The 12,725-nt window shown below is 40.6% G+C and overlaps 1 protein-coding gene across 1 annotated transcript; it reads left to right on the top strand.

Annotated features, from left to right (window-relative positions):
- Positions 1-2: 2 nt before the first annotated feature.
- dhrs13b.2 (dehydrogenase/reductase (SDR family) member 13b.2) lies at positions 3-5,662 on the top strand. Its single transcript, XM_067506801.1, has 8 exons — positions 3-143; positions 1,976-2,152; positions 2,234-2,509; positions 2,669-2,998; positions 3,114-3,461; positions 4,360-4,452; positions 4,586-4,602; positions 4,755-5,662. Exons 1-8 carry the CDS (start codon positions 98-100, stop codon positions 4,767-4,769), a joined length of 1,302 nt encoding a protein of 433 aa, XP_067362902.1. The 5' UTR covers positions 3-97; the 3' UTR covers positions 4,770-5,662.
- Positions 5,663-12,725: the final 7,063 nt, after the last annotated feature.

Raw genomic sequence — 12,725 nt, 5'->3', positions numbered from 1 at the left:
CAGGTTTTGTTTGTCATGTGAAGTGAAAGTGAAAGTGTCCATCCAACGAACCAAACTGGTCCACAAGCAACACGGCGATTTCTACTAATGAATAACCATGGGTTTAATCCTACAGATACTAGTTTACCTATATCTACTTACAGGTACGTAACCGACTTCAGTTTTGTTAGATTACAGCGTTTGTGTAGATAATATGTGTCACTAAGTTTTGTTATTAACCCAACAATGAAGTTGCCCTCTCTATGCTGCTATGAATCCTAAATGGCGGAGAAGTACCCAGGTCTAAGTAAAAGTAGCAATGCAGTTTAAAAATAGGCTGCTCTGTTACAAGCCTGGCATTCTTGCTGTTACTTAAGTCAAAGTACAACATATCATCAGCAAAATGGGATTAAAGTGCAAAAGTACTCAAGAAAAATGACTGATGTAACTGTTATGCGTTGCATTAATGGACTATTGACACTAGTATATTCCTAGTGTATTCACTTTAGTGCTGCAGAGCTACTGATGGGTTACTTTATGTTACTGCTGAGTCTGTGTATGTCCCTTTCTGTGTGGAGTTTGCATGTGCTTGCGTGAGTTTCCTCCCACAGACCAAAGATATGCATTAATCTGGATAGGATAACCTGTTAAACTAATGATTTGTTTCGCTAGCTGATCCAACTTGACCTTTCTTGTGTCTATCAGATTTGGCAAAGATTCTCCATGGCTTTGATACTTGGCTTTGCCTGTTGTAATTTTCTCCTTCAATTATTCGGTGAGAAGTGTTTAGCCTGGGTAGAGAAGGTTTGTTACTAATGTAGAGGCGGTCTTACGCGTATCTGATGGTCCTTAGTTCACTCTGGAGATCGTTGCATGACAAACATTGAAGATTTATTGTATTTGCTTCTCAACTTAGCTGATGACGAACTATTTGTACATACCGAACAGTAATCTCACAAACACAGTTTCATCAAAGAAGCTTCTCAAAGTATTTAAACCACGGAATCCATTTCTGAAAGTATACATTGCCCACAAAACCCGTTTCTCAAAGTATGGCTGAAACCACAGGACTCGGTAAGAAAGCGTGCACCTCCACAGCTACACACTGAACCATTCACTTGTACCTTCATGTGGTGGCCACCGCCTTGTAGTGAGTTCCACGTCTGCTCCCTTCAGTAGCTGAGCCAAACTTTTGCTTCTCTTGTAACAAAACCTTTGCTATGTATTGTTTCCTTGACAACTGGATAAAAATCTTAAAAGGTAAATTACAAGGGCAAACATCAAAGGCAACATTAACGCCACATGATGTTATTAATCAGTACAACGTAACACAAAAAACAATACAGTACAGTACACAATACACAATACACAACATAAACAGAAATGGGAAACCCTGGTTGGCTCATACAATTATTATTGATATTATTAACATTTTAATTCTTTGCCATATATATTTATGTGTGTATATGTGTGTTTTTCACTTTATTTATTTATTTATTTAGTCTCTCTTTTTATTCTGAGAAAATGCTTAGAACATGTTTATATCCTTAGTATATATACTCCTACTCTGTACTTTCCCATCCTCATCCCACCTGTTGTTTCTTTTATGATTATACCCTTTCTGCTCATCCTCACTACCCCTCCTCACTTCTCCAACCCCGATGTACCTTTACAAGCAAACATACACTGTACATAGGTAACACATGTTTATGTCATATTTCACACTGTTGTTATGCTGTTATGTTTTGTATTGTGTGGTTTTTACAGTTTTTTGTGTTGAATTAGAAAAACTACATTATACTATACCATGCTATGTTTCTATATGGTAACTATGTATTACTATTCTATTACCACATTTCTCTTCACTGTACTATGATCAATGTTATACTACACCTAACTGTGCTGTTAAAAAATACTATATCATATATTCAACCTTACTCCATTATACTATACTTTGCTGTTAGCTGCCTGTACTGATTGATGTGTGTTGTCTCAGGTGTCCGGGGTGTCCATCAGATGGCCTGGCTGCCCTGTCAGTTCGTCGATGAGCATGTAAGTGTGAACAATGAGGGACACACAGAGACTCGACTCATCCACAGAGAGGCCATGCTGCAGTTTGGACAGAAAGGAGATGTCCCTGTTAACCCACATGCTATCACTTTCCTGCTCACAGGTACGACCTGGATCCTGCTAGCTTTACAGACTGAGAACTGTTCTGGTCTCTCATATTCTAATGTGTTCTCCTCCGTTCTAGGATCCAAGCTGGACCTGCGGCGCTATGTGGAGGGGCTGGAGGCAGAGCAGTTGGAGTGTGAGCTGCGTAGGTACAGCACAGAAGGCATCCATGTTCACTGGCCCTTCCAGGGAGCCCAGGAGTACAACCGCTGGTTCAGCTGCACCCTCAAACACAGCAATGGTCTTTTAATCGTCACTGGCTTCCTTAGGCAACCATCTGACCAACCCCCCCCAGGACAGCAGGACTACCACCACTGGCCTGCTATCGGGGACAGAGAGATACTCACAACATCAGGTAGCCCACTGGCTTTAAATATCTAAATACAATATTCTGTACCACAATATTATATGAATTCTATATTCTATAACTTATTCCATTATTTTGTTACATGCAGAGTATATATGGTGCTTATCTGTCTGATTTGCCTCTGTTTTGTCACATCTGTTTCCACAGTTGCCATGGTCATTAAAACACAGTCGTCAACAGTGAAAGCAGGTCTGGGCTCCCAACAAAAGCTCCACTGCCAGTTTGCTCTGGACCACAAGAAGGAGAACGTCACTGTGGGTTGGCAATGGCAGCATCGAGGAGAGAGAATCAAATTATTTAGCCACAACAGCCTCTCAGGACAGACTCAGGGGTCTGGGGTTGCGGTAAAGAGCCTCCTGGTTGGGGATGCATCCTACACTCTCCCCTTCACCAAGATGGCCAGCGAAGGGATGTACATTTGTTCAGTGTCAGTGAATCCACTGTTTGCTCATGTGGACATAAATCTGCATGTTGAAGGTGAGAAAGCACAGTGATACCATCTTCTAGTCTTTAGGCCAAGCAGAGCTAACTTCCTACTGAACATGAGACTGCTATCGATTTTACTTTATTTTTCTCTCTCATGTCTCCTCAGAGCCGCCCCGTGTCTCCATTAATGTTGGACCGATTCTTTCACTGCTGGAGGGTGAGGAGCAGAAGATTATCTGTGATGCAGAGAAGTACTACCCCCTGGACGTGGAGATAGTTTGGCACGTACAGGATCGAGCAATGTCCGGCCAGAGGGTCGGCGTTCCTCTCCCCGAGGCCATCCCAAACATTCTGTTGTCCAGCCACAAACACAACAACGACAAGACCTACTCGCTTTCCGCTTTCTTCTACCTCAAGGCGTCGCTCCGGGACTCAGCAAGACAGTTTACATGCAGCGTCTTCCACAAGTCGCTGAGAGTTCCCATCAAGAAAAGCTTCATCTTAAATGTGCAAGGTGTGTGCAGTATTTAGGTCCTAAAGGTAACTAAAAGTACTAATGCCACACCATAGAAGTGTGGCATTAAATAAAATAAAGAACAATGTAAGGACACTTCGATGAAAGATTTATAGAACAATGTCATCAGAGTTCTGTCAACCTGAAACTTGGGCAGCTGCTGCAGACCATAAAGAGATTGTTGACTTTTCTTACCCAGCACATTCATACGTTGTACAAATTGACAGTTTTTCATTAATTATGTTGTCTTCACTGTTTCTACAGTCTGGCCATTTCTTACTTGTGGCTGAAATTAATGCATATCATTATTTTTGGTTACAGTCAACTCAAGTAAGGGTTCGTAGCAACATTTTGAAAAGTCATTCCTTACAGGACCACAAGAAACCTCATCATTGTTAAACACAATGCATACAGCTGTGTCATCTGCAAATTTCAAGATAAAACGATTCTAAAACTTAGTCATAAGTGTACAAAATGTGTAAGAGGGGAGAGAGGACACAGCCCTGTGGAGAACCAGTTGATAAAGTTATCCGGTTTACAAGTGTGTGTTGACTCCCACTCCCTGAGCCCTGCAGGCTAAATAGATCAGCCTACAACATCATTATTCAAATGAAACAGTATTCTGAGTTCCTCTAGCATCACGTGAGGCTGGATGGTGTGAAAAGCTGACGGGTTGAACATGATCTCCCCCCCCCTCTAAGTGCTCATTGATGAGATTGAGGGACAGTTGAACAGTTAGCTGGATTATTGGACCACAAAGGTTGTAGAATCAGATACATTTATTATTTATATTTTTCCACCAAGGAGCTGGTCCCCCTGTAGTACTCTGCCTGGCCACACAGTGGCAGCAGAGAAGCATTTCTGATCTCTTTAATATCTGGTTTTTTTCTCTGCTCAGAGCCCAGCAGCTGGTTGTTTTACCTCAGTGTTGTCTTCTTTGTGGTCGCAGCGGTGCTCGTCCTGCGCTTCATGCTGCGCTACTTGCACTCAGGTGGGTGCGGAAATCATATCAGAGATAACAATGTGAATAAAGGAATAATAAAGTGAATAATGCTAGACAAGGCTAAATCTTTTATAACCACTATGTTCATTATGTCAAGTAATTATTATTTCTTTCTCTACAGTAAGGAGGGCAGAGCAGGTAAGATCATTTTAGAACTAAATTGTTGCTTCCTATTGTTTAATTATTTTTGGTTTATTCATCAATATGATACCATATAATGCAACATTATAAACACCATCAGTATGGGTGCAAACTAATATTTATTCTGTCTGTGTGTGTTTTCTGAACAGAAAAAACCATACTGAGCACCTTCACTGGCCCCAGTCGAACATCCCATCACAGTGAAGGCCATTGTTTTTTGTTTCAGAGCGTCCTAGATGTTCAAAAAGTGAATTCGGGTTTCTGTGAAACTGCTTGGATTTTCTTTTAATTTGTTAATGTTAAAAGCTTGACATTGAAGAGTCTGAAAGAAGTCTATACATTGGCTGATTTGTTATCATGGAAAAAATTAATGTAACTAGAACCTTGCTTATTTAAGAGAAGTCCAAATAAAATTTCTAAAACACATCTAGCTGTAGTGAGTCTGAAAATGTCAGAAAAGCTGCTGATATGTTTTTCAGTAATGTAATAACTTGAAAAATACAAACTCTGTACATATAATAAACAAAGATGCACATTGAAATTAAAACACGACATAACATAAATTGTGATAAATATTTAAAATTGATTTTAAAAGGTATAAATTATCAGTTGGTGTTTATATTTTTGAATAAATGCAGAGTTTTTGGAGTAATAACATTGTTGGAAATGTCTTTTTGCCTTGTTTCATCTCTAAGCTAAACTTGTGAATGTGAATATTCCTGAGGTGTCAGAGCGACTGAACAGTGAATTATTGGATTCTGGGTATTTGTAGTCCACTATTCCTAGTTACTTTTGTGTTTTCACAAACATTAGAACTCTAGGTTTTACCTATGTTACCCGTCACAAAAATTACAAGAATATTCTGTAACTTTGGGTGTCATCACTTTACATCCATCTTTATGGTTTATACTTCTCACTGCTGACATTCACTTTTTGTCTCTTTCCTTTGACACTCTACTGTCTACTACTCAGAGCAGAATTCTCTGTCATTTTTCTGAACAAAATTGTTGTAAATTCATGTGCCATTTGCTCCTGGAGATAAAAATATACCTGGATACATTTGTTTAATTAATTCTTACTCCGTCACTTTCTCCTCTACAGCACTCAACTCATAACCTCTGCCCTCACGAAACCCTCCGTTTTCTTGTGCAATGCTCTTTGTGGCCTCGTCATCCTTGTAAAACATCCTGACCCCTCACGGCTGGTGCACGTCAGCTGTCAGCTTTGAAGAAGAATGATGAAGAGGAACTAAAAGACAGAGTCCATAGAGACCATTCAGCTCAACTGCTCGGTCAAGTCTGAATCCATTTACAGAAATAAACAGAGCTTCAGTTAGACTGATGCCAGATGTGTGTCTGTGTGTGCTGACAGCACCCTGTGCCCTGCAGGGTGTGTGTGTGTGTATGTGTGTGGCCCAGATTTGTTCACAGAACACAAACAATGATAAACCAGTCTTGAATGCATGGAGGGCAGAATGAGAGAGAGCAGGGGAGAAGACAATTAAATAAAACCACAACCTTAATGTTTGATATTTTTTTAAATAAATACCTCGACAAAACAGAAGAGACAGAACAAATAGTGGTCACAGGCAGCTGCTGGTTGTTTGATATACAGATATGACCAGCATTTCAAAATAGGTACAGATAATTACCGTGAACTCTCTTCTCTTCTGCAAGAGGTTGAATATGATCAATATTAGTGCTTCTGTGTTTTTTCAAAATCACAAATTTCAGTCTGAACTGGCAATATAGAGGTATTATATAATATTATATTGTATCATATTTAAATCCACCTGGTGGTGTTAATATGTTGAAAAGGGTTCAGAATAGGAAACATTTCAAGTTAACCATGATTCAAGTGTCAGAACACAAAATGCATCCAAATGCCAATCACAACCAAATGGCCAGGTGGATTTAATGTTTTGAAAACCACGCTTTACATCTATGGATTGATTATTGAATGGGCCTACTGGGCACAGGCCCAGGGACCCAACAAGTCAGGAAGGCCAAGCACAACAGCCTCTGAAGTTACTGTTTACGTTTCCTGTTTAAAAAGCTCAGTTAAAATAGACAAAAGGAAAAACCACAAAGTGATGTGCAACCATGAAAAAACAAGTGGAAAATGACAAACTATGAGGTAAAACCATCCAAAAGTGGCACAAAATGGTAAAAACAACAGACACACAAACATCAAACACACACAAAATGAAAAGAATTACACACAAATGACAAAACAGCTTAAAATGTACAAAATTACAACAAAATGACCGAAAAGAAGAAGCTGAGTGCCATTTTATCATAGTGTGTCCATGGTGTTAATACAGATGTTTTCACTGTGGAAAACAAGTGTGGGTCTCTTACTGTTTGGGGAAACAATAAAACATCCAGCAGATTGTCCACAGAATCTGATATAATAATGTTAAATGCAGAGTAGAAGCCAAAACAAATCAGTCAATGATGATGTCATTTTTATAGACAAATGTCTGTGGATTGATGCCATACAATTGGATTTCACGGTCAACGCTGAGTGTGTTGCCACACATTGTGCAACACCTACAAATTATTAAAAATGACACATCATTTATGAGAAACGTTGTGTGCAAAGGTTTCAAACTGATTTACAGGATGTAAGTATCTGAAATACTTTCACGGTCGATTTAGCACGACCAAAGCCCAAATGGAGCAACATAAACAAGATACTTGATGTTATTACTGAGAAACATATGACTAAAGAATTAATTGCCCTGCACAGATCATGTATCCTGATCTCCCACATGACACTGACAATGTTGAAATACTGTGGGTCCACGAAATATTATATTTGTCCTGAAACGTGTCCAATTTAGAAATAATAAAACAGGGTGAAATCATGGCTGTGGCGGCATCAGTAGAAAATGCAGTGATACTGATACCAGCCTTTAAAGAGCAAACAAATTCTGTGTGGGACTGCTTTGTCCCTGACATGTGAACACAGGTTTACAGCTACAGTGTAAAGCCCTGCTGGCAGCCTCACGCTTTATTAGACAAAAAAATAATAGACCATAGTAGTTACACAAAGTCAGGCCCAGGGAGAAGACGACGACAACAACAACAACAGGATCTGTCTGTTACAGATAATTATTCCGGAGAAACTGATGAATGCGACAGCCGAGGCACAACACAGTGCTTCAGTTTTGCGTAATTACAGTGACTTCATCCAGACACAGATCTTGAGATGACAAGCTGGTTTTGTGGGACAGGAGGCAAGCCAGGACCAGTGCTGGAGGTTGGCTGATTTCACTGCAGATACAGGGAAGCACAGACACTCCGGGATGTGCAGAAAACAATGAGTTCAGCCTCTTTGTCGTTCAACTGTGAGATATGACTTTGCTGTAATGAGCCTTTTGTTTTGCTTTTGTTGCATTATTTTAATGATTATACTGTACAACTTCCAAAGTAAGAGCAAACATCATCTTCATAGATTGCTCACCTGCTCACCGGTGTTTACATGAAACATCTAAGTGGTCAGTAGCATTTTTAGTTTCTCTCTGCTCAGTCTGATGCAGCTGATGACTGTGTCCACTTTTGCTTGTAGTATGTCGATATCTGTAATAGATGAAAAGCAGTAGCACGTAAAGACCGACAGCTGCAATGTTTGAGTTGGCTGACGCTCACAAAATGTAAACTTGGGGACCTTTTCAATCAGTACCTTCCTCAGACGGTAGTCGTGGTCAGCCACAAACCCTAGCACCCACAAACCGCCCTACAACAGTTTCCTAATGAGGTATCTAAAAATAATGAATGTCTAACTGTGACATTACCATAAAGGACAGCTGGGTATAAATTAATCTGACTGTCCAAAAAAACTAAATTCATCATGTGATGGTTTTACTAGGTTTTCACTGAACTCATGCACCTCCTGAATTTTGTCCTTCGGTCAAAGGTTTGAATGGGTTTTTCAAAAATGTCTGTTGATTTTATCTTTCATTCTTAAAGTGATTGTTGTTATAACACGACTCTTACTGCAGTATAATAAGTGCTACACACATTGATAGCTGGAAAAGAAAAGCAATTTATTAAATGTTGATCGAGAGGGGCTGAGCATGGCGTCAGGAGTTAACAAACTGACCCTTTGATGCTTCTGTGTCCTCACAGATAAACTGTAACTAAAACTTAGTGGAAATTTCAAGAGCAAAGAATATCCGATTAATGTTTTGTGTGTGCGCCAAACCACTGGCCACACGCTTAGCTCATGCACATAGAATGAGGATCCATGTAAAGCTGCAGGGAAATTCACTATCTAAGAAGCGTTTTGTGTGTGTGTGTGTGTGTGTGTGTGTGTGTGTGTGTGTCTGTGTGTCTGTGTGTCTGTTAGGGCTTGGGTCTCCAACTTTCCCCATCATCATTATTGCTCTTTTTTCTCAAACCACAAATACTTTTGTTTCTTCTTCGCTGTTCATTCTTCTTCTGACTCCAGCTCGGAGCTAGGAGCACAGCTTTCCTGTGATCTTTGAATAATAAACAGCTCTAATGAACGTCTGCCTGTCTGGCTCTCCTCTCCTGAGCTGTTGTGACAGATCAGGAATAACACCAGCCTGATTTTCGACACAAGCGGGTGTTTGGAAAAGCAAAGCAGCTAATTGCCGTCACTGTTGTCAGTGACAGATCTCGGCTCACTCAACTCTCTACCCTGCCAGTTCCTCTGGTGAGGTCAGGTTGCATAAGTCTCACTAAGTTTAAAAAAAAATGAATGCAGAAACGCGGAGGCGATGAGGTCATGCTTGCAGTTTCTGGCCTGGCTGATGAAAACCTCCAATCAGCCAGCAGCTTTGAATTCTCGGGGTTTGCATGTTGCAACATCAGAGGTGCATAAAAGAGTGAGTGTAACATGATTTATACAGTGCAGCAAACCCGCATTTAAGTCATCGTAAAAAAGAGATGCGTCATTGCACAGCTATGCAGCAAGCCTCATGAAAATGTTCAAAGAAAAAACAAGTTGGATCTGTTCACAAGCGAATTTCTTGGTTGGGAAAACGTTTCCAACAGAGATTGTCCATGTGTTTGTGTAGCGCTATCATAAGCAAAAAGCAATTCAGTTTATGTGGTGACAGTGTAGAGATAAGAGTTGGCGACTTACTGGGCAACAAAGTGGGATGTGATTGAGAAGGAGTTGTTCTACTGAGAGTATTTTTAACTTTTATTTCTCCCTCTGTTTGTGTTTACATGGAAACTAAACTGCAATCGATAGTGGACCTCAAAGACAGCAGTGTGCGTGTCTTTTGGTCCTCGGTGCAGTTTTAAATGCTTTCACTGTGGTATCATATCAGCTCCAAGGATGAAACTCACACATACACACTCACATAGACACACACACTCTCTCTCGCTCTCACACACACACACACACACACACATACAGGGTACATGGTGTAAACACTCTGGATTTTATTGTTGGGTATAGTTTGACAATACTGGCATCCACTGAGGGGAAAAGCAGATGAAGGGGAGGATCCATGGATAGCATATGCTCTGTCTGGTTTGTTGATGCCAGCACAGAAACAGGAACATTAGTATTTAAACATTGAACTTTGAGCTGCCTGGTCAGATTGGAAAATAATGACAGTCACTCGCTTGTGTTTGTGCACAAGTGGCAATTACAGGTTAACTGCAAATTACATTTATTTCCGAAGAGTCCTTTGGGTGTATTAGTCATTGTCAGGCGGTGAAAAAATTCTAAAGCAACAAACAACCAACACAACTGCTGTGAGGTGTTAATTGACACTGATCACACCCAACATTAACACTGGTGATCTTAATAACGTCATGGAGGACAGGGGTCAGCAAGGCTACTCTGAGCAGTCAAATAAAAGCTCTCCACTAAGAAAACAATGCATTTTGATTATGGTAATTACAACAAAACACTGACACTAATTAATAAAATAATGTGTTGTTAAAGGTGGAGCAGATTTTAACCATTTTCTTTGCTGATTATAATACTTCAGCATTTATTTGTTCATAATATTTTTTATAAAACCCATAAGATATTTTTATATTAAACCACCAGGTAGTGTTAAGGAATTTGAGCAAATAAACTCTGTGATAAGCACAAACATCCATAGTTGAAGAACTTCAGGTCAAATCTGACAAAACCTGAGAACACACCTGCTCTTGAGTAGGTTTGAGATTGTGGATCTGTTGTCTGGAAAACAAGCTCAACATCACTTTGCTCAGTGAGCTGAACCAACAGACCTGGGACCGTGTCAAATCAAGGTAATCTAAGTTAAAGAACAGGGCCCAGGTTGTCATGTTCAGTTATTGGATTCTCACTGTTCTGTATTTTCTTATTCAGAGTCCAGCTCAATGGCTTTCAGCTTGTCCCTTCAGGGGTCGCCACAGCAACTGCACGTTGATTTGGCATGCGTTTTTACGCCAGATGCCCTTCCCCCTGCAACCGTCCCATTTCGATCCGGGCTTGGGACTGGCAGCAAGGTTGCCCTTGGTGGCTTGGCAGGGCCACACCTGGAAGGGTGGGATTCAAACGAACCCAAATCCAAACCCATTGCTCTACCACTGAGCCATCAGGCACCATTGGCACGTAGCTTTTATTCAGATTAACCAACCTAATAACAGTGCTCTCAGTCACTGGTGTGCGACCTTCCTGCTATTGCTGTCACGACAGTGGCAGTTCAGCACATTCAGTTCAGTTTTGGGATTAATCAGGTCACCTGGTATGTTGACACATAACTAGAGAGGACCATGATTGACAACAGCTGCACAGTCTGTAAACCAAGAGGAGGGAATAACAGAAAATCCAATAACAAACAGGTGGAATTTCCATGACAGATGGCAAATGTGAAAACAGGTTTAATACAAGGTGTCAGGAAACTGGCAGGTGTGACACTGTGACTAACAACAACTCAACAGACAGTCTGGCAGCCGACTGAGGGAGAGTGACTGATGGTTATATGTAACGAGAACTGGGGAGGAGGCTGTTGATATTCATTAATTAAAACCAGGTGTGTGTGTGTGTGTGAGTCAGGTAACAGAGAACGGGGAGGAAAATGGTAAAGAAAAACATGACACTTAAAGTCTCAGCGCTTCAGAGCCAGATCTTTTCTTGCCAAAAGAAGAGTTAATACTGGACTTAAGCTGTGTGTTTAGGGCTTATTTCTGAAAAGCTGCACACAAATGGCACCATGCAGTGTTGGCCTCTAAAACCTGGGAGGCCTCTAGAGTATCTGTGCTAACTTTGCTTCCTCCAAGGACCTGAGTTTTCAGATGAAATAAAATTAAGTTTTGTTTTGTGAACAATATAAAATTATTTCCGCCTGTGTGACAATGCAGTTTCTGATCGTTCACTAAGCTACTTTAAGGTTTTAATATCTACCAGCTGTTCCAGCTCAAAAATAGCAAATCGCATCTGTCTCCTGTCCAGCTGAAAAAAATCGACCATATCTCAAGACACTTCAAATGATGGACAAAAATAGCTTCATCTTCTTCAACACTTACCCAAGGCTACACATTTATCTGTGTGTGAATAGTTAAGTTTTGACATAAACATATCTATACAGTTTCCAAGGCTTTACACAGAAACCTCCCTAAATCCAACATTCAATGTCCAATCTCTTATTAAAGCAGCCTCGTCAGCAGGAAGAATGACGTCCAAAGAAAGACGAGCTTGAAAGATGGACTCCTCTATTCCGAACGGCATCTCTCCTCATCTTGTACACTATAATTTAAAATCAGACATTCAACTACTACTTAAGTGGAATCTGTTGCTAAATTTATGAGTAGGTGGTATTCAACATAAATCCATACTGAGAGATCTGAAAGGGTTGGCGGTTCAGAGAAGAACAAATACTTTGTGGTGTTGGAGCATGTGCCAACCACACGGTAAGCCCTACTGACACCAGGATTAAGCTCAGTTTTAATTTGTAATGAGGTGGCCAGATGTGTGTGTGTGTGTGTGTGTGTGTGTGTGCGTGTGTGTGTGTCACAGTCAGGGGAGATCCCCAACAGTGTAACACGGGAAAGGTCGGCAGGACAGATTCCCAGACCGTTAAACAGCAAGAAAGAGCATTAGGAAAATGCAATTCTTGGGTTCACTCTCTGCATGTCTGTGTCTATGTTTTAAACACACGCACA

This window comes from Channa argus, chromosome 6 (assembly GCF_033026475.1).
Source record: "Channa argus isolate prfri chromosome 6, Channa argus male v1.0, whole genome shotgun sequence".
NCBI classification, from domain to species: Eukaryota; Metazoa; Chordata; class Actinopteri; order Anabantiformes; family Channidae; genus Channa; species Channa argus.
Note: the sequence above shows the minus strand (reverse complement) of the source record. Positions and strands in the feature narration are given on the sequence as shown.

What these genes read in the sequence shown, in the direction of transcription:
- dhrs13b.2 (XM_067506801.1), top strand. Translation starts at nt 98, where the DNA reads ATGGGTTTAATCCTACAGATACTAGTTTACCTATATCTACTTACAG. An exon ending in TATCACTTTCCTGCTCACAG is followed by an intron (nt 2,153 to 2,233) that starts GTACGACCTGGA and finishes CCTCCGTTCTAG; the next exon opens with GATCCAAGCTGGACCTGCGG. An exon ending in AGAGATACTCACAACATCAG is followed by an intron (nt 2,510 to 2,668) that starts GTAGCCCACTGG and finishes CTGTTTCCACAG; the next exon opens with TTGCCATGGTCATTAAAACA.